The sequence below is a fragment of the Artemia franciscana genome, chromosome 18 (assembly GCF_032884065.1).
Source record: "Artemia franciscana chromosome 18, ASM3288406v1, whole genome shotgun sequence".
Lineage (NCBI taxonomy): Eukaryota > Metazoa > Arthropoda > Branchiopoda > Anostraca > Artemiidae > Artemia > Artemia franciscana.
The window spans coordinates 17,575,731-17,599,281 of NC_088880.1; the positions used below are offsets into that span (position 1 = coordinate 17,575,731).

A 23,551-nucleotide genomic window follows, 5' to 3' on the forward strand; every position below is an offset into this window, starting at 1 on the left:
CCTCATTTTTTCTAATTTTTAAGAATTACTCCCCCCCCCCCACTAAACCAAAGAGAGCGAATCAGTTCCGATTATGTCAATTATGTATCTGGGACTTGCGCTTATTTTTCCCATCAAGTTTCATCCCGATCCCTCCACTCTAAGTGTTTTCCCAGATTTTAGGTTCCCCCCCCCCTCCAACTCCCCCCAATGTCATCAGATCCGGTCGGGATTTAAAATAAGAGCTCTGAGACACAACATCATTCCAAATATCAAATTTCATTAAGATCCAATCACCCGCTCATAAGTTAAAAATACTTCATTTTTTCTATTTTTTCCGAATTAACCGGCCCCCTACTCCCCCCCCCCAGATGGTCAAATCAGGAAAACGACTATTTCTAATTTAATCTGGTCTGGTCTCTGATACGCTTGCCAAATGTCATCGTCCTAGCTTACCTGGAAGTGCCTAAAGTAGCAAAACCGGGACTTTAGGTTTCCCCCCTCCAATGCCCCCCAATGTCGTCAGATCCGGTCAGGATTTAAAATAAGAGCTCTGAGACACAATATCATTCCAAGCATCAAATTTCATTAAGATCCAATCACCCACTCATAAGTTAAAAATACTTCATTTTTTCTTTTTTTTGCGAATTAACCGGCAAACCCCACTCCCCCCCCCCCTCAGATGGTCAAATCGGGAAAACGACTATTTCTAATTTAATCTGGTCCGGTCCCTGATACGCTTGCCGAATTTCATCGTCCTAGCTTACCTGGAAGTGCCTAAAGTAGCAAAACCGGGACCGACAGACAGACCGACAGACAGACAGACCGACAGAATTGGCGATTGCTATATGTCACTTGGTTAATACCAAGTGCCATAAAAACTGAAATTCCAGTTGAGATAGCTAACTCAGTTGAATTAATTTCAGCTTTCAGCAGTTAGTTGCTTGTTATAATGAACCGTCATCATTTGACGCACTGTCTAGACTTTGGCTGCAATAGAGCTATGGGACTCCAAATAACTCATATAGTTTCCCGGCATCTGCCAAAAAAACTGAAATTTAAGTTGAGATGGCTAACTCAATTGAATTAATTTCAGCTTTAGCAGTTAGTTGCTTGTTGTAATGAATCGTCATCACTTGATGTACTGTCTAGACTTTGACTGTAATAGAGCTACTGGACTCCAAACAACTTATATAGTTTCCCGGCATCTGCAGAAAAAAAACTGAAATTTCAGTTGATATGGCTGACTCAATTGAATTAATTTCAGCTAACAAAAGTAAGAGCCAGCGCTTAAACAACCTTGTTTAGCAAAACCTTTTTAAACTAGGAAGATACAATCGAATGATGCACAGATCACCGATAAAAAGAGCTTTATAAAATTGTATTGCAACAACTTTCAACTTTATTTCTGTTAAAAAAAAAGGCAGTATAGCATCATAAATTAATTATATACAGCAAGGAAAGCGGAAGTTGAGGTAAATCTCAAAACTCAGGCCGATTGTTTAAACTATGATATTAGAATGAGCACAAGCTTCCCCTTGGGTTCACGAGAGGTCCTGGCTCCCTTTCCATCGAAGAACCAGAGCCGCCTCACAATTATGGCAAATTCTTTCTCGTCGACTGAGGGAAAGATATGGGGACAAATTCTGAAAAAAAAACCTCTTTCTGCGTCCACAAATACAACATATGGACAAATGCAGTCCAACTCAGGTCATTCAAGATTGTCTGGTGGATTATAAAATAAACATAAAAAGTAAACGTAAGTCTTTGATTTTCAGTTTTTGCGCAAAAACAGCAGAAGTTTCCAATATCGAGCATCTATTTGTTTGAACTCGCTAAACCTCCACTGGAAACATTGATAAGGATTTTCTTAATTTTGTGTCCGTTACTAATTTAACTGGACAATCCTTCAGTTTCTTGGAAGCTTTGGGCGTAATCTAGAAAAATAGTTAGTCAAGGTTATGATTAGGCAGCAGCAACAAGTAACCATCTCAAGAGTGTTCAGGTCGTTCTATGTGAACGTTACACAAAAGCACATATAGTTGCGTAAATAGTCTCAACATTGTCATTTCATCTGTTTGTTGAATTCCAGATCTTAAGTATTTCTTCGGAGCCTTATCACCTGTCTGCGGCTTAGAAGATGTTTCACCACTAGGAACTCCGAGTCTCAAAGGAAATTGTTGAACTCTTGCCCAATTCACGAGAACATAATCCGACTGGACTCTGCAAAACAAGATGTGCCGAGCACCGCGATTAATTTATCTGTTTTCTTGGGCTCTACCATAATATTGACCGTACATTCGAAGTTGTTGGGGATAATGGAGATGCAGTAACGTCTGAAAAAGTATTACATCCTCTTGAAAACATGTACAGACTGTCCTTTCCGAAACAAAAGAAACATGAGAAAACTCTGTTACAAATCTCAGTTCTAATTTCTACAATTCAGCTTTGGCCAATATCTAAGGACCTAGGATGACTGGTCTCAGAGCCAGATACGGAATGATTGTCCATCCGAAATATCCTATCTACTTACTCGCTACTGAGCGTCTCTGTTTATTCCTTTCCTAGACTATTTCGTGTCAAAGGTTAAACAACGTTTTGACCTCAATCAGTGTTTTATTACATCTCAGCATCTTTACCCTTTCTAAGATTGTTTCTGTTAATCCTGATGTCGCGAAATTGGAGAATTTGCTTGAGTTACCGAGGCTATTTACTAGAGCTAGCTTCAGAAATGAGAAAACTGGACTTATTGAACCCATCCAGTATGATAATACTTGGCTCGCTTATGTTTTATTAAATTAAGGTTGTTTATGTGTTTATTTCTCTTCTTTCTGTAGCATAAAGTCTCTTGACTGGAATAAAACACTTTATCGTATTGTACTTACCTTCTTCCCTCCCGAACAAAACCATGGATACAACCCCAACTGCAGATGTATAGATGGGCGTCCAAATTAAGATACCTTAAACAAAAAGGAATCAAAATGCTCTCACGCAATAGAATAAACTACAAATAAGGTTAATACTAGGATCATCCAGAACACTTTAATTTAGCTTTGAGGAAATGATCATTTGGAGGTATAAGTCTTTCAAATTCCATCCTTCTAGTATATAATGTAGTTGATATACTAATTACCCTAGTTGAGCTTGAAATTTCGAAGAAAATTGATCAATTTACTATTAAACGAATGCATTCTAAGTTGCAAAAAAATGACCTATCGCTAAGTTACCCATAGAAGTTTTAGCAATGAAAAAAAAAATAGAAAAAAAACATTTAATTGGGGTTCTTCATTTGTTTATTTAAATGAGCCTTTCTAGAGACTTGATCTTTTTAAAGGCATCTTCCCCAAAAGGATTTTACATACATCCGACGTTGTTCAATTGCTACTTCTCAATAGAGTATTAGACATATAAACATTTTAGTAAAAATTCTTTCAAGCAAATCTAGAAAACTAAACATTAGGAGGAAAATTTTGAATATAATATTCATTGAAAGAGGAAATAATATTTTCCAGATGAACAATGTAATAATAATCTTAGGTACTCGTTTGGCTGACCGTAGATCTAGTAATAAGATGCACGGAAAATGTAGTTAAGTCCTACTTTATAGAATAAAACAAAGGTTAGGATGGCTAAGCTACTGGGGAGAGATGATAGATCGCCAAAAATAGTACTTTTTTGGCCATCCATTTGGAGCAGAACAAAAATCAGGTCGTCCATGAACGAAGCAGAGAGTAAAGTTTCAAAAGAATTGGGATGAAGTGTGCGCAGCAGTTGACATAAAAAAACTAGAATGAAGCAATAAGCTTTCAGTAGTAGCAGTATATGGCTGTCAATAAATGAGCACATTTAAACATGCTTATAACTCTGGAAATGACATTCATAAAAATGAATATAAAAGATCAACGAATCGAATTTTTTTGCAAATATAATTAATTTCAATAGACATCTAAACAAAAAAAAAGATAATTTCACTCAGTCACGGGCCTCATGATTTTGTCGGTTAATGCCAAGTAGTCATGATTAAATTAACCCTTCATATGAATCCGGAACACTGAGCCATGTTCTGTCTTAGCCAAATAGTCTTATATATATGCCTCACAAAAAGAAAAAACAACTAATTTCTACTTAGATCCAGTCTTATTTCATCAACGCCCTCTCCGTTTGCAGGTAAGTAAAAACCTCTTGATTCTTCCAAAAGCTGTTAAACCGGGTATTGCTACTATAATTATTTCTTAAAATTAAACTCCAACGCCTCTCCTCCCAGTGGTGCCAAATTCTATCTACCTGCCTAGTCGTTTTTCAAGGTGTCCTTCCATTTTTTCTTTTTTTTTCACAAGAATCTCTTCATTTACCTTACATTAAATTCCTCCCATTTTACTCATTCATATCCCACATTCGCCAAAATCAAGAACACTTTAAACAGCAACACACTTAATAACTGGACGAAATTCCTTATTTTTATATAAATATTTTTTGAAAACCCTTTTTAACTGCTTCCAGGTTTTACCAAGAAAAAACAAACAAAACTAACAAAATCTTACAAAAAAATTAAATCTCCTCAATCTTCCATTTATTCAGTTTTTCCTGTTATTTTCTAATCGCACTAAGCTAGCTTAAATTCAAGAAAAAATTTCATACTAAAAAAGAGCTAAGAGCTCATATGGCATTTGTGACAAGGTCGGAAGAGCCAAGAGCTCATATGGCATGACCTCTAGCAAAATTCTAAGAATCAATAGACTTTATTTAAAAGGAAAATCAGAGGCTTAATGCCAGTCGGGATTTAAAATAAGAGCTGTGAGACACGAGGTCCTTCTAAATATCAAAATTAATTATGATCCGATCACGCATTCGTAAGTTAAAAATACATCGTTTTTTTTTTATTTTTCCTCTCCCTTCAGCTCCCCAGATGGTCAAATTGGGGAAAACGACTTTATCAAGTCAATTTGTGCAGGTCCCTGACACGCCTACCAACTTTAATCGTCCTAGCACGTCCAGAAGCACCAAACTCGCCAAAGCACTGGACCTCCTCCCCTAACTCCCCCAAAGAGAGCGAATCCAGTCCGGTTGAGTCATTACGTATCTACGACATTTGCTTATTCTACCCACCAAGTTTCATCCCGATCTCTCAACTCTAAGCGTTCTCCAAGATTTCCGGTTTTCCCCTCCAACTCCCCCCAATGTCACCAGATCTGGTCGGGATTTGAAATAAGAGCTCTGAGACATGAGTTCCTTCTAAATATCAAATTTCATTAAGTTACAATCCCCCGTTCGTAAGTTAAAAATACCTCATTTTTTCTAGTTTTTCCGAATTAACCGTCCCCCCACTCCCCCCCCCTGAGAGTCAAATCGGGGAAACGACTATTTCTCATTTAATCTGGTCTGGTCCCTGATACGCCTGCCAAATTTTATCTCCCTATCTTATCTGGAAGTGCCTAAACTAGCAGAACCGGGACCGACAGAATTTGCGATCGTTATATGTCACTTGGTAAATACCAAGTGCCATAAAAACAATGGCAGCAACATCATACAGACTTATTACATTTCAGTGATGGAAACACTTAAAAGGGTGGATGACATTGAGATGGTATTGAGAACGCACATCGTCAAATAAGACATATCAAGTTGCACATAATTTATGTGCAACTTATAATATATCTAGGTAAAAAATATACGAGGACTCAATGAGTCTTCGAAAGAGAGTATCGATAAGAAGAGAGACGAAAGAGGAAAAAAACAGAAAGAGTATCAGAAAGTTATATATCTGCTTATCTATCAGCTGAAAAGAAACACTAAAGCCGTATCAGGAAGAATTTTATTGGTTCTGAAGAAAAAAAAACCTTTTCAAGGACCGATGTCTACAAAATCAGTAAGCATATCTTCTACATCACTTGCTACTGAACTCTCATTATCAGCTTCCTTAGCCTCTTTTTCTAAATGAACTGCTTGCGATTCTTTTATCGATAGAGTCACTGGAACTAAAGCAGGTAATTCATTTTGACTTACTTGACAATCGACAACTTCTTTCATTAATGGCGTATCGGCAATGTCAACATCGGAATCAAAGTTGTTATGTTCAGGAGAAGTAGATATATTACTAACTGAGTCCATTCTATCTTGGTCATCGTCTTCCATTTTTTCGTCAACAATCGATGTTACTCTTTCCTCTGAATGACTTTGTACATAAATGCTAGCAGATGCTCTCCCGTTAACATCCGTTATTTTAGAAGGTTCAACAGTAGATTTTCTAGTAATGTCTTCTTCAACTGTCTTCCAAAGTTTTGATATGCTACTTTCAACCATACTTTCAGATGTGATATTTTCATTAACTGGCGGTTTCATTGCAAAACCTACTGGTACGGTTACAGGATGAATGATTGCTTCGCAAGATTTCAAAGCATCAAAACATGTTGAAGAGACCTTAAAGAGAGAAAAATATGTTGGTTTTTCAGTAAAACAAGAATGGTAAAAGTAATAAACTAGCCATAAATCCTTTACAAATAATCAACTATGCAGTAGTAAATTAAATTTCTCAAAATATGTCAAAAATAAAACACAAGTACCCTAGAGCTGCATTATGACCATATGTGTCTTCTGGATGATTGCAACTGGATGATGTAAGGGTGCTAAAATAACAAACAGGTATGTGAGGAGCAGACGAATTTATAGAACAAAAAGACAGAAATGAGACAGTGAGAACAGCAACAGATTTATAAAAGTGAAGAACCCCAATTCAAATTTAAAAAAAAGAACTAGTAAAAACTGTAGACGAAACACCGTAGATCCTCTTACTCTTCCCCAAAAGACAAGGCGATCATGTCTAGAACCTTCGCCACAACTGTGGCTAAATAAAAAGAAGGAGAATTCATTTGTCTCATAGATAAGGCACGACTAAAGGTTTGTTGAGGAATATTACTTATTCATCACAATTAATCAAATAATGCAAATACTTTTAATTGTACTTAGCAAAAAAATGAATTTGCACTTGGTGTAATAGATTAGGTTCTTCATAAAATCAGAATTAAGGAATGGGGTAGTTAAATGCCTTTACCAGGGAAGATGGAATCAATCTTTACCGAAAATAGAAGTTGTTTTCACCAAACATAATTACAAATTCACAACAATACCTTCCTGTGAACGTCCACGTTAATGAAGAGTTTCTCTCATCTATGCTCAGCTAGTCTTTAGATAATCATTCTTCTATTCCTGGTAATGCATCTCCATTCATAAACAAAATCGGTATAACGACATGTTTCTTTCCACACCGTTCGTTTTCCGTCACTCATCGGGTGAAAGCATCCGAGGAAAGTCTTAAGGTTTGGTCGAGTAACCCGAAAACCAGCAGGTTAGAAATCTCTGCCCTTATGCTTACATTATGGCTGCAGCCACCCAGTTGCCATGATAAAATTAATTAGGTAAGAAACTATTTTCTTTTCTAATATAAATGCAATATTAATGTAAATGTAATATAAATATAAATGTAAGTCATCAGAGCATGAAGTTTCTAAATAGCAAGCTCCCCAAGAACCAAGATCTCTGATCCTACGTAAAAATTAGTTCTCACTTGTGTCGGTGATCCGTGAAAATGTTGCATTCTAACTCATGTCGTTAAATTTTCTTTTAAACTAAATAAGCCTTCGAATTAAGAACGGCTTGAAATCGGGCAAAAAAAAACTTTTGGTGTAGTGTTTCCAAATATTAGAACGAAAAAAGGTAGTTCCTGAAAATTTCGCTTATGACTAAGACAAAACAGGACAAACATTTTTTCTACTAATTTAAAGAATAAAATCAACACAGGCTGATACTTCGCTTAAAAAAAGCAAAGTGTAAGCTGGATTTATAGACGAAAGAACAGAAGACATGAAAGGGCTTTCAGAAACATACTCGGGAGGCAGCACCAATACCCTCACAGTGTGCCAAGCAGGTGGGGGGAACTACTCCTCAATCCCTCCAGTCTTGTAAGAAAATTTTCTTGTGACAGGTTAGAAAAACAATTAATAACCTGGAAAGTGCCATATTTGTAATGTTAACACTATCCTAAGGATGTATTTGAAAAAGCGTCAATGAGGGAAAAATTATTTGTGGAGTCATTTTTTCCAAGAAAAGTAGACCGTAGCCCAAGAAAGGTTAAAGGGTCTTAATTTCAAACAAATTGACAGAAATTTTAACTAATAGGAAAAAGGCAACATAAATCAAATCAAACATAAAAATTTCGTCTTTTGTCTTTTTTGGCGATATTTTTTCTATCCTATGTTTTATTTAATTAATGTTATTACTTTAATATATTCTTTTAATTTCTATTTAAACCAACTTCTATTTTATTTTCAGACAAATCATCGCTAATGGTCTTTACAAATAACAAATTATTTTCATGATTATCACAATTTTGCATGCAACATTTATCGTTATTACTAGATGGTAACCTTTTCCAATAAATCAAATAACTCTAAAAACAAGTTCAAATATAAATAAATATGGAAAGACTTAATACTCTAGATTTTCTCCTTTTTCTAAATTATTTGAAACATAGAAAGATATGATGAAACGGTTTATTGGAGTTAATTTTACATATACATGTTCATATGCTACAAAAAATTAATTCTTGTCCGTTTCAATTTTCAACTCCGCTCCTCACTTCTACCAGAAAACTTCGTTACTTTATATTAATTTTTGCACGTTTTGTTTGTTTAATATATAGATTAATGTGACAAAAAATCTTTGTCAAATGTAGTTAATGACCCAAAAAAAGGTTAGCATCAGCTTTTGTAAAACTATGGTACTAAATAGAGGTTTTACATCAAACCTTTCTGAAACTTAACCACTAAAAATATTCAACTTTGTCGTAGATAAAAATATACAAGGGGTATATTATCACCGTTATCTTTGAGTAAGCACAGGTGTAAAATTCGACCAGTTTTGACACAGCCCACCCTGCTTTAACTACATTGTATTTTTTATGCCACATAACATTTGCTCACTTTACGTATAGTATCAGGAAACCTTGTGCAAAAAGCACAGCTAATAGCAATAACAGACAGTCTATGAAATCAACGACAAAGCAAAAAAAAAATCTTTAGTCTTCACTAGTGCTGTAAAATTCCCGTAAAATAAAACTCGGTAAGTAAAATTGGTAAAATTTGTAAAATAAGGTAAAATAAGGAAAAAATGATAAAATAACGAAATAAAGGGTAAAATTGGTGTTTTAAAGTTGTCCTGAAGCTACAAAGTTAGTTGAGCATTTTTTTTTAAGCATCACTTACAGTTTTTAATGAATTTTTTTTGGGTTTTCGATATTCCTGGGCTTAAAAAAGCTAATACCACTTCATCTAGAGTTTCACCAATTTAATTAACTCTCTAGTTTATTTCTTTGGTAATTTAATGCCTAGAGTAATACCTCAACAATTGAAAAAAAAAACCTGATTTTGGACATACATCTTGTAAAAAAAAAAAAAAAAAAAAAAAAACCTAAGAAATGTTATCCTCAGCCTTGCATATTTAAATAGCCGTATTCAGCCACATCCTTAATATCATTTACATGTTATTTTTCATTTATTTATAAAAGTACTGAAGACAATTATAAAAAGAGGTTTGTAACACTCTGATGACTTTGATTAACTAAGCACTGGATCATTAGATCGGAGCATTCAGTCACTTTCACAGTCAATAAGACTGTCTTCAACAGGATTTGCTTGCAAATCTAGCTCCTCTCCTTCAGACTTAGATTCTGATTCAGATGAGCTTGCCTGTTCCGAAGCCCCCTCGCCCCTGAACAAAAGTCCTGGATACGGCTGAGAATTATGTATCAATTTCTATCTCCACCCTCCCATCGTCTCTCCCTTAGAGCTAATTCTGTATTTATCTAAGGATTCTGGAACTTCACTGAACTTTCACTGGAACCTTTGATTTCCCATTGACTAAGCCATCTCCAAAGCTGATTCGACCACCTCTTCCACATGAAGTACCTCTGGGAAAAAATAAATGAACAATACTAATACATTGATCCCTTATGGGTTTTTACCTTTACTATAGGTAATGCAATACGATTGCCCCCGACTTAGACAGAAGAGTAGAAATTTCAATTTCCCTTCTAATGAAAATCCTGGGATTATCCAAGGATAAAATAGGGAGGAATATTCCACGGGAGGATATTCCTTGGGGGTATTTTCCGGGGGGGGGGGATTTACTCCAGTTCTCGAGGAAAAGACGGCAAGAATACAAGATTTCTCTTAGATGTGAAATTCAAAATAAAAAATAGGATATGGATTCTGCTTTGGCCCTCCATTGTTGAACACTGTTGAAAATTCAGATCATGTAGTTCTTTTTGATGAGGCAACTTTCATATTCGAAGAAAGTGGCTTCCCACATTGTTTAAGAGGCAATTGAAATTAAATATAAAAAAAAAATCCATAGATAGACCTTGCTTTACATAGAGATACTGGAGACATTCTATAAACCAAATTTAAAATGACTTAAAACTAAAGGATTCAAATAGATTTTTCCTTCAACTTAAATTAGGATCATCTGACCACATTTTTAATAAAAATGAGGTCAGTAGGCAAGCCTAATCAATCACTAAGCAGAAAATTCTTGACCAATCTAATTCGCAATTAGATCATTGATTAAATTTATTTATTATAGATGGTTAAATTGATTATTTAGATGATTAATTAGATTTGATTAATTAGATGATTAGATTGGTCTTTCATTTATAATGGTTTGGTCTTTTCGTTCGTTCGGTTAAGTCGTTCTGCCCACTTAAAATTAATTTAGAGTAAAAGATTAATTTAGAGTTAATTAGAGTAAAATATTAGTTTTCCTTTTTTGAAGCACTGAAGACAGCTGGGCAGAAATCCCTGACGAAATATCTCCCTCTTTGATTTTCGCTTCTTTTTAGTCCGTTGGCTGACATTGCCCTCATTTTCTCTGCTATTTAATTTTTTTTTTTTTTAATTTTGTTTGTTAAATGTGAATCCTGCTTCTAGCCCTTTCTGGGTGTAACAGTTCACAGAACTAATGTAATTTCATTTCAGCTAAAATTTCACCATTTTAAAATTATAATTATCTGTACTATAATAAACTTTATCGTTCTGATAACAAGAGACCTAAGTCAGACAGACCGTCTTTTAAACCAGGGGACATAGCTATACACAAGACAAAATAATATTCGATCTTTCTTCTGCCAGCCTCTTTGCGCTTTTGCGCTCTGAAAATTGCAAGGCGTCGTAAAATGTTTCACTAAAATATGTAAGATACCAGTGGAATACGTAAAATACTGATAAAATGCGTAATTTACGTAAAATACGTAAATTATGTAAAATAGGTAAACTACCAATTTTACTGGGGTCTGCAAAATTACGGTAAAATACGTGAAATACCCAATTTTACCCAATATTTTACAACACTAGTATTCGCCTGAACAGTATCTGTTCCTTATTTAAACAACGACTTTTCAGACCAAATTGCTTTTACATTAAAAAAAAACTAACAGAGGCAAGTGAACAAACCTTTATGGAATTAGCTAAGTTATCAACAAAAAATTGCAAAACACACGTAGCTGTAAGCCTCACCTTTCAAGCAAGCTCTTAGGCAGCTTTCTATGATATTCCAGTGAAAAGCGAACGCTAGAGAAACAAAAAGCAGACATATAAGAATTCCAAGCTCTTTTCAAAATTCTCGAAAAATTGTTTCTGTGATGAAGCTGTATTGTTAGGATAGACACAAACCAAAGTTATTAATCCTGAATCAAATTTTGATGTCGAATTTTCCTCATTGGACGTTTTTATCAAACATTTTTTTTTTCAACCCTCCACTTGCTAAAGAGACTGAGTGGGAGAGAATACAAGAGGAGGGACTGTAAACCTGCAGTTAGAGGTTCCCAACCATGAAGATTTTCATGGTATCGTTGCTACAATTTCTGGCATTTCCACCCCAGATGTGGCGCCAAAAAGTGTCACTTTCGGTTTCATTATAATGGCGTTATCAAGATAAATTCACCAAAAAACACGTAAAAAACGCTTTGATATAAGCATTTGCTTTCAACTTAGCCCCTGAACAGCTCTCTACAATCGTCCCGCTAGCACTAAAAAAGAGACACGTCAGTGACACACACCCTAAAATATCATATACCCGGGTTTCCAAAATGGGGGACTGAAAACCTCTGGCTCTGGATTTATAATCAATAAACAAAAAGTTAAATAATAATTGTTTTAACAACAAACTTTTACTTCTAAGGTAACACTAAATGATAAAGGAAAAAAAAATCCTCATTTGACAGTTTTTCAAGACGTACATAATGTTTTTGCTTTATTTTAGCCGTACCTACTTTTAGAAACACTAAAACAAAATAGATGGCGAGAAAGAAGTAATAAGAATCCTCACATGCTCGCTAAAGCAAGAGACAAATGAAAAGCTTACTGCAAAACCTTAACTGATATAGAAACTAAGCATCCAAAGAGAAGGAATAAATAAACATTACGTAAAAGTCAAAAAATTACTTCAAATAGGAAAAAAAAAAACTCATTTGGGTCTATAGTAGACACCTATTCCTACAGGAAATTCCATTTTGCCAACAGCACCCATAAATGTCTTTGAGCCAACTTTAGGTACTGTAAAAATATTTAAGCATAACTTATTAATAAAGGGGATAGAAACTTTCCGTGAACTAAATAAAGATTACCTAAACTGATTGAGACTCCGTGCTGGGATTGAGACTAGGGCTCCACAAGTCAAACTGCACTGTGAATTTTACGAACTAGTTGCATAAAGAACAATTATCTATAACTATTTTTCGGTAGAGAACTTTCTGCTATATTCGAAAATATTAAGCTTCACTTTAATCTTTGGTAAAAATGTAAAAACAATACTTATTTCACATAAAAAAATGAAAAAATACCGATTGTAAGCTAAAGACCTAATATTTTTTTCTGAATTTATTTCTGTTGCAAAATATCACCCTACTTACCTCTAAATCAGGATCATTCTGACCACAACTGAATGCTGAAATGGCGTAAGAATAGGGAGGATACCCACTAGAATGTGGGCAAACCACCAGTGCTTCTAGCACTTTATAAATTGATTTTCTACAAACTGCAGAATCTGAATAAGGAATAGGCGATTCTTCAATGCCAGCCTCAAGCTCAATAACTATAGGCAGAATGATTTTTTGTGCCATCTGAAAAAGAAAATTGGATAGTACCAAAAACAATGGAAAAATTTAGATGAGTGGTACTAAATAACTTTCTTAAAACCTAGACACTCCTACAAGGGTTTGTTTAGATACACTCATATATATGTGTAATATGGGTGACAAAACGTTCACCTGCGATTCGATAGTATATGTTGTACACTGCTTTGATGCTGTGCATTTTTTGTCACTTAAAGGAGACTTTCATCCCCTCTTTGGTATTTCTAGTTAGAGAAGTTAGTTTGCATGAATGTGGGTGTTTTTCGTGTTATTTTTGCAGCTTTTAATATTTTTTCTTTCATCTTTTTCTTTTAATTTTATAATGAAAGAAGATTCCAAATGTAAAGTCAACATATCCAGTATCTATTTGTTTCATAATTTATTCGGTTTTTCTCTGTGCTTAAAAAAACATTGTAATAATACAAAAAAAAGCAGCAGAACGAAGATTGAGAATTAGAAGAAAATTTGGAAGAATAGAAATATAATCACAAGAAGGAAGATTGAGAATTGAAAAAAATGGAAAGAAAGGAAAATTGTTAGTAGAAAAAAATTAAGTTATGTGAAGTCACGTTAATGACAGTGATCAAATCAGAATGTGAAACATAGTTAAATACTCTTCGAAAGGCAAGAAAGGTATGCTAGATGTTTTACTGAGAAATATTCTGAGGATACTTATTTGGAATACTATGTATCATCAAATGATCTTTGTAGTTGGGCTAAAGTAAGAAAAAGGAAAGATGGTTAGGTTACGTTTTCTGGATGAAGGTTGAAAGATAGAACACTTAATTGTGTAGCGTTTATAACCTTGCAAACTTTGTATATATCTATACATTTCCTTTCCCGATTTTTAGTTTGTATATATATGCTTTCTGACAAACACTTACAGATAAGAAACATACAGGCAAATACCTGATAAAATTCCAGTGTGATAATGGATGACAGACTCCGTAGAATACGACCCAGCAAAGTCAACGCAGCATTACAGACTTCTGCATTTGCAAGCCGATCTATATGATGATCAATAGGTTTGACTGTATCATATGACAAAGAGCCTCTCTTCTTCTTTGCTGATATTTCCACTTTCTGGAAATAATTGCCATAATTAAGACAAAATTCATATTCTATCTAACGTCGTTATTGTTTTTATTTCTGCTAAAAAATAACAACCTAGGGATAAGGCAGAGCCAAAAAAAAACAAAAAACAAAGAACTGAATTTACAAAGCAAAAATGATTGTTTTTGTTGTTGTTTCAATCTTAATAAAAAAAAATACACTTATTAATAATTTAAAAATATTAGAATTAGTATGATAAATTTTACTACTGTTAACTTATCAATGAATAGTAATTCCAGTACATAATAATCAGAATTTAACATAGGGTAAAAATAATATTTATAGAAAAATGGCAATCATCAGCTCTAAAAGATCCAGGTTCGTATTTTCAAATTAAAAAAGCAATCTAAAAATAACAAAAAAATAATGAGCCGAACAGAGGTACAGAAATGGAAAATAGGTAAACGAAAAAGAAGGACAAAACAAAAGCTAATCTTGAGAAGAGGAGGCTTGACTGATCGTTTGGCTATAAGGAGGCGATTTTTTCTCATCTAACAACTAAAAAAAAATACAAAAACGACGGCAGATAAATCACCTGCGAGACCACGCAGGGAAGTCGAGATCTTATAGGAGATAATTATTGAAAGATATTCTTTCTATGTATGGGTTTCAAAGTGCGTTTCTTGCAAAAATCAGCTCTTGTTTCCTCAAGAGTTTTGAGGTTAGACAAAGCTCTTCCATATATTCTTCTTCTTTTTAATCATGTCACTGGGGTTAAAAGATCTCTTATTTCGCAAAAAAGAGGAATGGTATAAGGGATGTGATTTTTTAGTTCGTCAGCCCTGCTGGAGAGTACAAAAAAATGTGAATACAAAAATACGAGAATACTATTAAATTTTACTCTCTAAGACTAGTACAAAGTACGGCTCGCATGAACCGTGCAAGCACTCACTCTGCAGCCCCCAAAGCTCTTGGAAAGGAGCACAGAATTAGGACAACTTCACAAACAATTGAGATGTTATCCCCTCCAAAAAGGCGTACAAGGATACCGTTAATGGAAACTCCTAAACTGCAATTTTACTGATTACAAAGACTTAACCACTCAGTTTACAGACGATTTAAAGCAGAACATTGAAGAGGTAGCAACAAGAACCTCTCCGAGAGGCTCGAAAACAAACATTAAGAAAATAAATCTATACAAAAAAGGTGATAATCATACTAGGACTAAGTCTTAAGAATGGAGGCACTTGGATTGATGAAGTAGAAGAATTCAAGTATCTAGGCAATACTTTAGCCCAATGTCAAAACGATGTTAGAAAGACGTTTCTCTGTATTACATCTGTAGGTGAATCATTCTAGAAGCCTAGTAATACATAAAAATGTACTAAGGTTTTCCTTAAAATACAAAACATGTCAGTTCGATAGCGATCTTTTTTGTGTTTTAATATACGTTCATGAGTTGTGTACATTGCCAAAAGCTCCCACTTACTGCATTGCTTGAAACAACTGTTTATGTACATAGTCGGTTATAAGATTATACATAGGAAACATAGCTAACATAGGAAAGGCAAATATTTGCCTTATATTAATATTTTAAAATTAGTTTTTAATACGTGTTTTTGATAAAGATTAGCACCTGCGTGGACTTTAATCGATACCATTAACACCGATTTTAAAACATTGCTTGACCTACGAGATAGGAACAGCCAAAGACCTTTTGCTTATCCTTCGAAAGGAAATAAGTGCCTGTAAAAGGATTTGGAGTCCATATCATACGGTACATATCATACTAAAGCTCAGCAGGCAGGCTTACCAGCCACTGGGTAGCTCACTAGGACAAACGAAAGCAGTAACTATAACTGTAACTAAACGCAACAAATTATAGTTATACGTTTGGTGTACCGGACAAAAATAAAGGCAAGAAAATCGCTTTTTATAGATTGCAAAAGAAAGAATAGGAAACATAAAACAAGGATCAATGACCCAGCAGTTGGAATTTAGCTTCAGATGCCTTTGAAACATATCGAAATATATTCCTTGCAACACCAGGGACGCACGTAACTACAACACATTTAAGCTCTGAACATTCCCTAGGAGAAAAAAAAAACAGGTATGATATATGCGGAAAAATTAAATGGAAAATTAGTTACTTAAAGTTTTGTACCGAGTATAAAACCTTAAGATATACCTGTGCGTGTTGTTTTTCTGGAAAGCTAGAAGATAACACTGTGGATCGGGCTCTTTAAAATCCTTTTACGTGAGGAACGTATTCTGTGAAATGAAGAATCAAATGCATACTTTTAAAAAAATCGGTTATCAAATCAGCTCTTACCCGGAAAATTCATCAAATGACAGACGTACCTGCAGTGCGACAACGTCTCTGTCCGTCACAATGTCGGAAAATATTTCTTTTGAGAGGTCAATTGCAAATTTTTCAATCCTTGACCCCGTATTAGACGCATTTACCCAATGAGCCAATGTGTTATAAGCTGCAGAACGCAGTTTTCGGTGCGGACGGTCCCGACCTGAAAAAAGTCGAACACTCAATTAAGTCTTATTTCTTTACCTTCTCTCTTAAATGGAAGTTTCATCACAAAGTTAAAACTCTTACAGTCATAAAAAATTACCAATTTAAGGGTAATATTCGTTTTAAGCAATACAGGGATAAAAAATAACATAATACTCTATAAAAAGTATACAATGCAAGTTAGAGTCAGATATTGTAAGTTTTTTTTGAATGGAATAGCCCATAGCAATTTAGACAAAAAAAGCTCAATTTTTGTCTTTTAGTTCGAAACATTTTACAAATAGCTTTGAATAAAAAAAATACATATCATCTTTAAAGCAGAACCATTTACAAATTTATAATCTTTGCTAGCAGTGGTTCTATAGTAAGATTGCTTGCAGCATGGTAGGATGTGTTTTTCAAAATTGAGACCTTCAAAATTAACATCACTTCTGTTTAATTTACAAAGTGATAAGGAAGTTTGATAGAGGTTCCCTACAATTCGCCTATTTTGGATTCATAAAAAACCGAAAAGTCTACAACTACTGTAATGTTATTCATAAAGCCAACGTAAATAAAACAGGATAATGTCATTAATATTGATGACCTTAGTAGTCAAGAAGCGTCGTTAATCTGATACAATTAATACTGATGATGAAAACCGAGAAAGGCGAAAAAAAATTTTCATCGAACATATATTATTAAATATCTTGCTTCTGTTAATAATATCATTATTTTTACAATTTTTTAAATCTGCTTGTTTCTACTTCACCAAAGCATCTGCTTATGTCATCTTTTATTTCACTGGCTAAAACGTTTCCTCGTTTGTACCGCAAAATTACCGCCATATTACCTTACTCAAAATTTATTCTCCCAATCACAAAATTCATATAATTATAACATTCGGCAAAAAAAGAGTATCTACACTGACAAGTATCGTACTGAAAGATCTAAATTCGCTCCGTTTGTGTCAATAGCCTGGTGCTGGGATGCTCACAAAGATCTTACTGATAAATTTACTTCTATCCTATTACTTTAAAAAATCTTAAGTACTTTTTAGTTCAAAACTATTTTTAATTTAGTGTTTATTAAATGTGATACAGTTAACTGTAAGGTTTGTTGCTATAGTTGAAAAGGATCTCTTGGTTATCTTCTAGTAATAATCTAGATTTAATAAAAATGAAATCATGATATTTAAATTAGAATCCTAGGATAGCTGCGGCTTCCATAACACTGTAGTGTTATGGTGACTTTGTCTTTGTGTTTATCTTTGTATTGTAGTGTTATTCGTTACTATATCTTCGTCTAGGCCTAATTTTTCGAGCTTGTCCCCCCACGGGCCAAGTCAAACATATAAAACTATTGCTTGAACTTTCTTCTATCGTTCTTGATTTTGATCATTATGCCTAGCATCACATGTACACAACTTGTTTTTCCACATCGACAAAATGTTTTTACTTAGTCTTTTGCATCGTCACGACCAAAGGATATCATGGCATTTTTTTGTGGTACATTGTGCTTTAGAGTCCTCCATGGGGTCCTCATCAACTGCTCATACTTGCTTCATAAAAGGTGGAGAAGACTATAATTGTTCCAGTTCATCTAGCTCAGAGACTACGATACGCAATACCACATGCCAAAATCAAACACTCGTCAACTATACTTCGTAATCTTAAAGTACTATAACATCTTGGTTAAACCCACGATAAAGGTTAAAAAAAAAAGATTTCCTCTGCCTAGGAAATCATGAATAAGTCTTAGATACAAAGCAATCATCTTTAGAAACTTATAAAGTTTGTACCGAAGAGAATACTAACCAACTTCCCGCAATTCTAGAGGAGTGTGACTCCACTGAAGAACCTGCAAGGCAAAACTACAAATTGATCTTCCATGCGGCAATAGCTGCTTTCTACAGGACTTTATCAAGTTATTCAGAAGCTGCAGCATCACCACCTAAAAAATTAATTTTCAATACATTATAAGGCATTCAATAAATTAATTTTTTGAAACTATCAACAATTGAATTTCTAGATTAAAGTTTTATATAGTTGTTATTACCTTAACTAGGGAGGAAGTTATTTCCCCCTCGTGAAGATAAATTCTCCTTAATTCCTTAGATAAATCTTCAAAAGCGAGTGCAAAACTAAGTTTCAAATATAGACGTTAAATCGCTCTCCCTAACTGGCTTAACTCCCCTTAAAATAAATTTTAAAAAGGAAATTTTTTGCTGGAAGTAAAGAGCGAGATTGATGCATCTAACAAACAAAATTACGGCTTTGCAGTTTGTGCAACATGTATCTTCCTTAAAATTTCCCTTAAAAAATTAAGTCCAAGTTTAGGTATCTTTGAGAAGTCGCATTAAAAAATGTATTTTTTGTAAAATATCGTCCTGTAAAAAAACTACATATAAATTTTAGAAAATTGAGGGATATTAAAAGATGCTAAAATGAATTTTGAGCTTCTTATCAGAAAGTATATATTTACTATTTTTGTTGTTTGGACTTCAATATTTTAAGAAGTTAAAAAAAAAGATATCCAAAAAGAAGTTTCCTAAAGAAAAGTAAAGGCCATATTAAACTAAAGATCAGAAGAAATAGAAACTTACAATAACTCAAACTCAAAACGACCAGAAATTACTATTACAGAAAAAATGAAACCCAAAACAACCTGATATTAAATGAACAATTATAGCGAAAAAAGATAGAACAGGTACTAATATAAATGATTAAATAAATCTTAAAACGAGTAAAGCTTAAGTCGAACATGCAAATCAAGCTTTAAAAAAACAAAAATATTTTGCTATTGAAGCATAATTGAAAGCCAAGACGAATAGAAATTAAATAAACAATCATAGCAGACAAACGTACAACGGGTACTAATGTAAATGAATAAATAAGTCTTAAAACGAGTGAAACTTATATTGAATATGCAAATTAATATTGAAACGAACAAAAATCTTTACAGACAAAAGTTTGGGTATTCAACTCTCAGTTTCCAATAAAATGAGCCCTCTCAAAAGTTTAAACGAGCATCCCTTCTATAAGAACCATATATGCCCTCAAGGTATAACTTATAACGCTTGCCCCCAGGCCCCGGGGGTTGTGTCGACCCCGGAGTTTTTGTTATGATCTTTGACCTAGTTTTAACAAAATGGTTATCTCAAAACTTTTATCAGATGTGTTGGGAGTAAAAGAGTGTGGGGGAGGGTGCTAGTTGCCCTCCGATTATTTTTGACTCATAAAGAAGGGACCAGATCTTCTGATTTCCAATCGAATGAGCTCCCTCTAAAGTTCATACGAAGAATTGTTCCATATGAAGTGCCTCTGGGAAAAAATAATAATAAAGCATTGGAGCCGTATGGCCTTTACTATAGGCAACGCTATAACGTTGCCTCTGAACTGATCTTCAAAATCTTTTGAGTCATCACTCCCTGTTAGGGTTATTAAAATTTTAAGCCATTATTTTGCACCTATCAATTTTTTATTAAAGTCAACCATATCTTTGTTTATAAATAACGCAAGGAACATTCTGAAAACCAGTTTGTGAAGACATTCCAGAGAATATGACAACATTTTATGGAATGCGGAGTCACTCAAATATGTCATGACACACCAGAGAAGCAACTTTTCAAAAACACTATTATGTCACCTTGTACCTGAAGATGCAGTTTTTTCATACATGGCATATTACTTTGATATTAACTTTTGTTACTAAAAAAAAGGACTAGATAAGACAATTTCCTTTTAAATGAGCCCTCTTCCTGCCTTCTACGAATGCTTGTTCGGTAGAATCACTCCTCAGAAGAAAAAAAATACGAAAAAGGAGACCCAACAGTGCTTCCAATGCAAAAAAAGTGATTTCCCTCGTTGTTCAAAACGGGGACTGCAATTTTACCATATGGCTTTTTCAACCATGGTGATTCCAATAATGCAGTTTTCATTTCGACCAGGCACCACTTTCGGGGGGTTTCAGGCTCTTTTCCAAAATTACCATAATGTTTTTTTTTGCAATAAACTTTTACAGTTAATATTAGCCGAAATAACAGTTACCATTCCTGAATCAGCTTCAAATGGCGTTTCTTCCACCATTGACATTTTTTCTTTAAATGCCTTACTAAACTTCCGGTTACTATGGGTCACGGCTTGCTCTTTACTCGATTGCAGGCAGAGCTGTAACCATGATTACAAGCTACGCCCATTTTATTTATGCAGAAAGAATCCAACCCAAATTAGCCAAGATCTGAAGAAATTACTTTAAAAGATATTTGCTATAGAATACTAACAGTAATTGGCCATCTATACCCATCTTGGATATCAATGGCAAATAAAAAGAAATCAGTTTCAGCGAGAAGAATAGCATTCTAACAGATCCCATTTTCAGAAAGCGCTAGAGACTTTACAACTACATTGCACTACACTTTACAAAAAACAACAGCAGATATACTACGAATAATAAATCGAAATTACTAGCTATAATTTAATGGTTATCATTTAAAGGATTGTAATATACTCCATTTTACGCTGAATATGTTCCGAAGCAAAATATACACCGCAATATACCCTTAAAAATTTATACTGGTTAGTTGACAAACAGCTGACGAAAAGCATTGAATGGTGCCTAAATTGAATGAATAAAATATGTTCATAATGCAGAGAAACTGTAGGACCACAGTTTTTATTTCGATTAGGTTGGCTTGACCGGATCACATTTTTTTGTGCTGAAAGGGTAAAGGTAAGGTAAAGGATACGGCATTAGACTTTACAGTCCATACCGGCGGTGCTGATCTCCGTTTCTTGGCCCTTCAGCCAGGAGGCGCAATGGGGGGTTGGGGGCCAGCCATCCTGTGCTTTCGCACACCCTTCCAGATTTCTCCAGGTACCCATTTAGAGCTGGGTCGACTCTAGCTAAGCTTACAGAGTCACGCCACTGACCCCCGTCCCAAACTGAAGAATTTGGTACACCGGGATTCGAACCCGCGTCCTCTCAGACGAGGGATCCCGAATCCAGCGCACCAACCCACTCGGCCAGGGCGGCTTTTTGTGCTGAAGCATTGATATAGCCGTTAGATGTTACGTTGTTCATGACCTTGGACCAGGTAGAGAGGAAAGGATACGTCAAATACATTTAAATCATATAATCTAGCTCAGGAGGCTACTTTAAATTATACTTTATTTTCTTTGTTGTTGCTGCAAATAGGAGTATAGAGTGAAAAAAGAAAAAAAATAATTGGACTTAAATAAATAAAGGTAATTGGTTAAGAATAAGAAGTGGTCCTATTCTACAGCTAACCTTTCGGCACCCGCAGACTTTTTCTGAGGGTATTATTGGGAAGGGACAGATTATTTGGCATAGAAAGCCATATGTCATTTAAAACAATTCCGGAAGCAGTCAAATTAAAAAAAATCCTGATCACTTCATGCAGATCAGGTATTTTTATGACACTGACAAAAAAGAAGAAATAACTTGGAAAACTAACTGTTTTGTTATGCAGGCTCGGCATAAAGAAATTAGTATGCAGAACTGTGAAATGTGATCTTTGTATTGTTCTTAGATTTATTTCCGCATTCAAAAACAGTAAAAGTACTCGGTCATGTTCTGTCGTTTGGATCTCATGCGGGGCAAATAGTAGTTAAATCATTAATATACGGATTTACGTTGCGAATATAGGTTCTTACTTACTCCTTACTATGATAGTTTAGTTGAACTATTCGCACTAATTCAAACTGATGTTATGGAGCCAAATGCTCCATAGAATGGAGCCATAGAATGGAGCCATTCCTTCTAACAAACAGAATCAAGATCCTTGGAGTTACTTTCTCCAATGACTTTAACTTTGCATGCACAAATTGGAAACGTGGTTAAAAGTGCAAACGCTAGTCTATAGACTTTAAACGGTATGCGTAGTTTCAGTGCGAACACAGAGAGTATTAAGTATGCATACATAGCTTATGTCCGCCCCATTCTGGAATATGCGTGCCCTGTTTGGGTGCCCTTAGCACTTAGAACAGTGTATCTTTGTCAGGAGCTTGAATCGGTTCAGAAGCGAGCGGTATCGATCATCTTAGGCCGCCGTGACCTTTCGTGCCCTTACGAAAAGGCTCTGGAAGTGCTAGGACTGCCGTCACTCCAAAACCGGTACGAAACTCTGATAATGATTTTTGGAAAGTTCTTGCTTTCTAAATCTTAGCACCGTGACATTCTACCTGATCAACCTCTACCATCAAGAACGAGAAAGCAAGATAAGTTAGTTCCCGTTAAAGCAAAAACAAACCGATATGGTAATTCTTTCGTCCCGGTTTTCGTCAAAATGTACAATAAGAGTTAATATTTATAGTTTGATTTATATTTACAAGTGTAGTTTGATTTTGAATATGTTGTAAAGAAACACAAATCAGCGATAGCTGTCAAGTTTTTGCTATTAAACCTGTCTACTACTACTACTACTACTACATAAAATATATTTTTTTTCATTATTTATCAACTGTCTTATAAATAGAAAAGTGGTCGTTTTTCTTGTTTCCTAACAGTCAAATTTTATCAAATAACATTCCTTTACCAGTGCATTTTTAGGCAACTATATTTCACTTTCTCTACGCAGTAGAGTCAGTTACATAGATATTATGGTTTACACTAACATCGTTTTTGAAGGCGGGGGATGGTGGTTCACAAAAACATTAAAAATAGGAAATTGGACGAGAATATTGATATTTCTGAATATGAATATCCTGGAATATTTACGAAAACCATAATTATTCGGGTTTGGAGGCTGCACCATGTGTCCCTTCCATATGTGCATGTGCGTGCGCAGTCGTGGATGATAATTTTTTGGAGAC

The 23,551-nt window shown here is 34.7% G+C and overlaps 1 protein-coding gene across 1 annotated transcript in view; it reads right to left on the bottom strand.

The window, feature by feature from the left end:
• Positions 1–5,777: 5,777 nt before the first annotated feature.
• The window catches only part of LOC136038691 (proline-, glutamic acid- and leucine-rich protein 1-like), a 45,527-nt gene continuing 27,753 nt past the window's right edge, over positions 5,778–23,551 (bottom strand). Inside the window, exons 8-12 of the mRNA XM_065721986.1 lie at positions 18,536–18,671; positions 16,574–16,737; positions 14,069–14,242; positions 12,938–13,147; positions 5,778–6,396 (exon numbers count right to left, since the gene is read on the bottom strand). Of these exons, the coding sequence (XP_065578058.1) occupies positions 5,821–6,396; positions 12,938–13,147; positions 14,069–14,242; positions 16,574–16,737; positions 18,536–18,671 (1,260 nt within the window). The 3' untranslated portion in view covers positions 5,778–5,820. The remainder of the gene's footprint in view (positions 6,397–12,937; positions 13,148–14,068; positions 14,243–16,573; positions 16,738–18,535; positions 18,672–23,551) is intronic.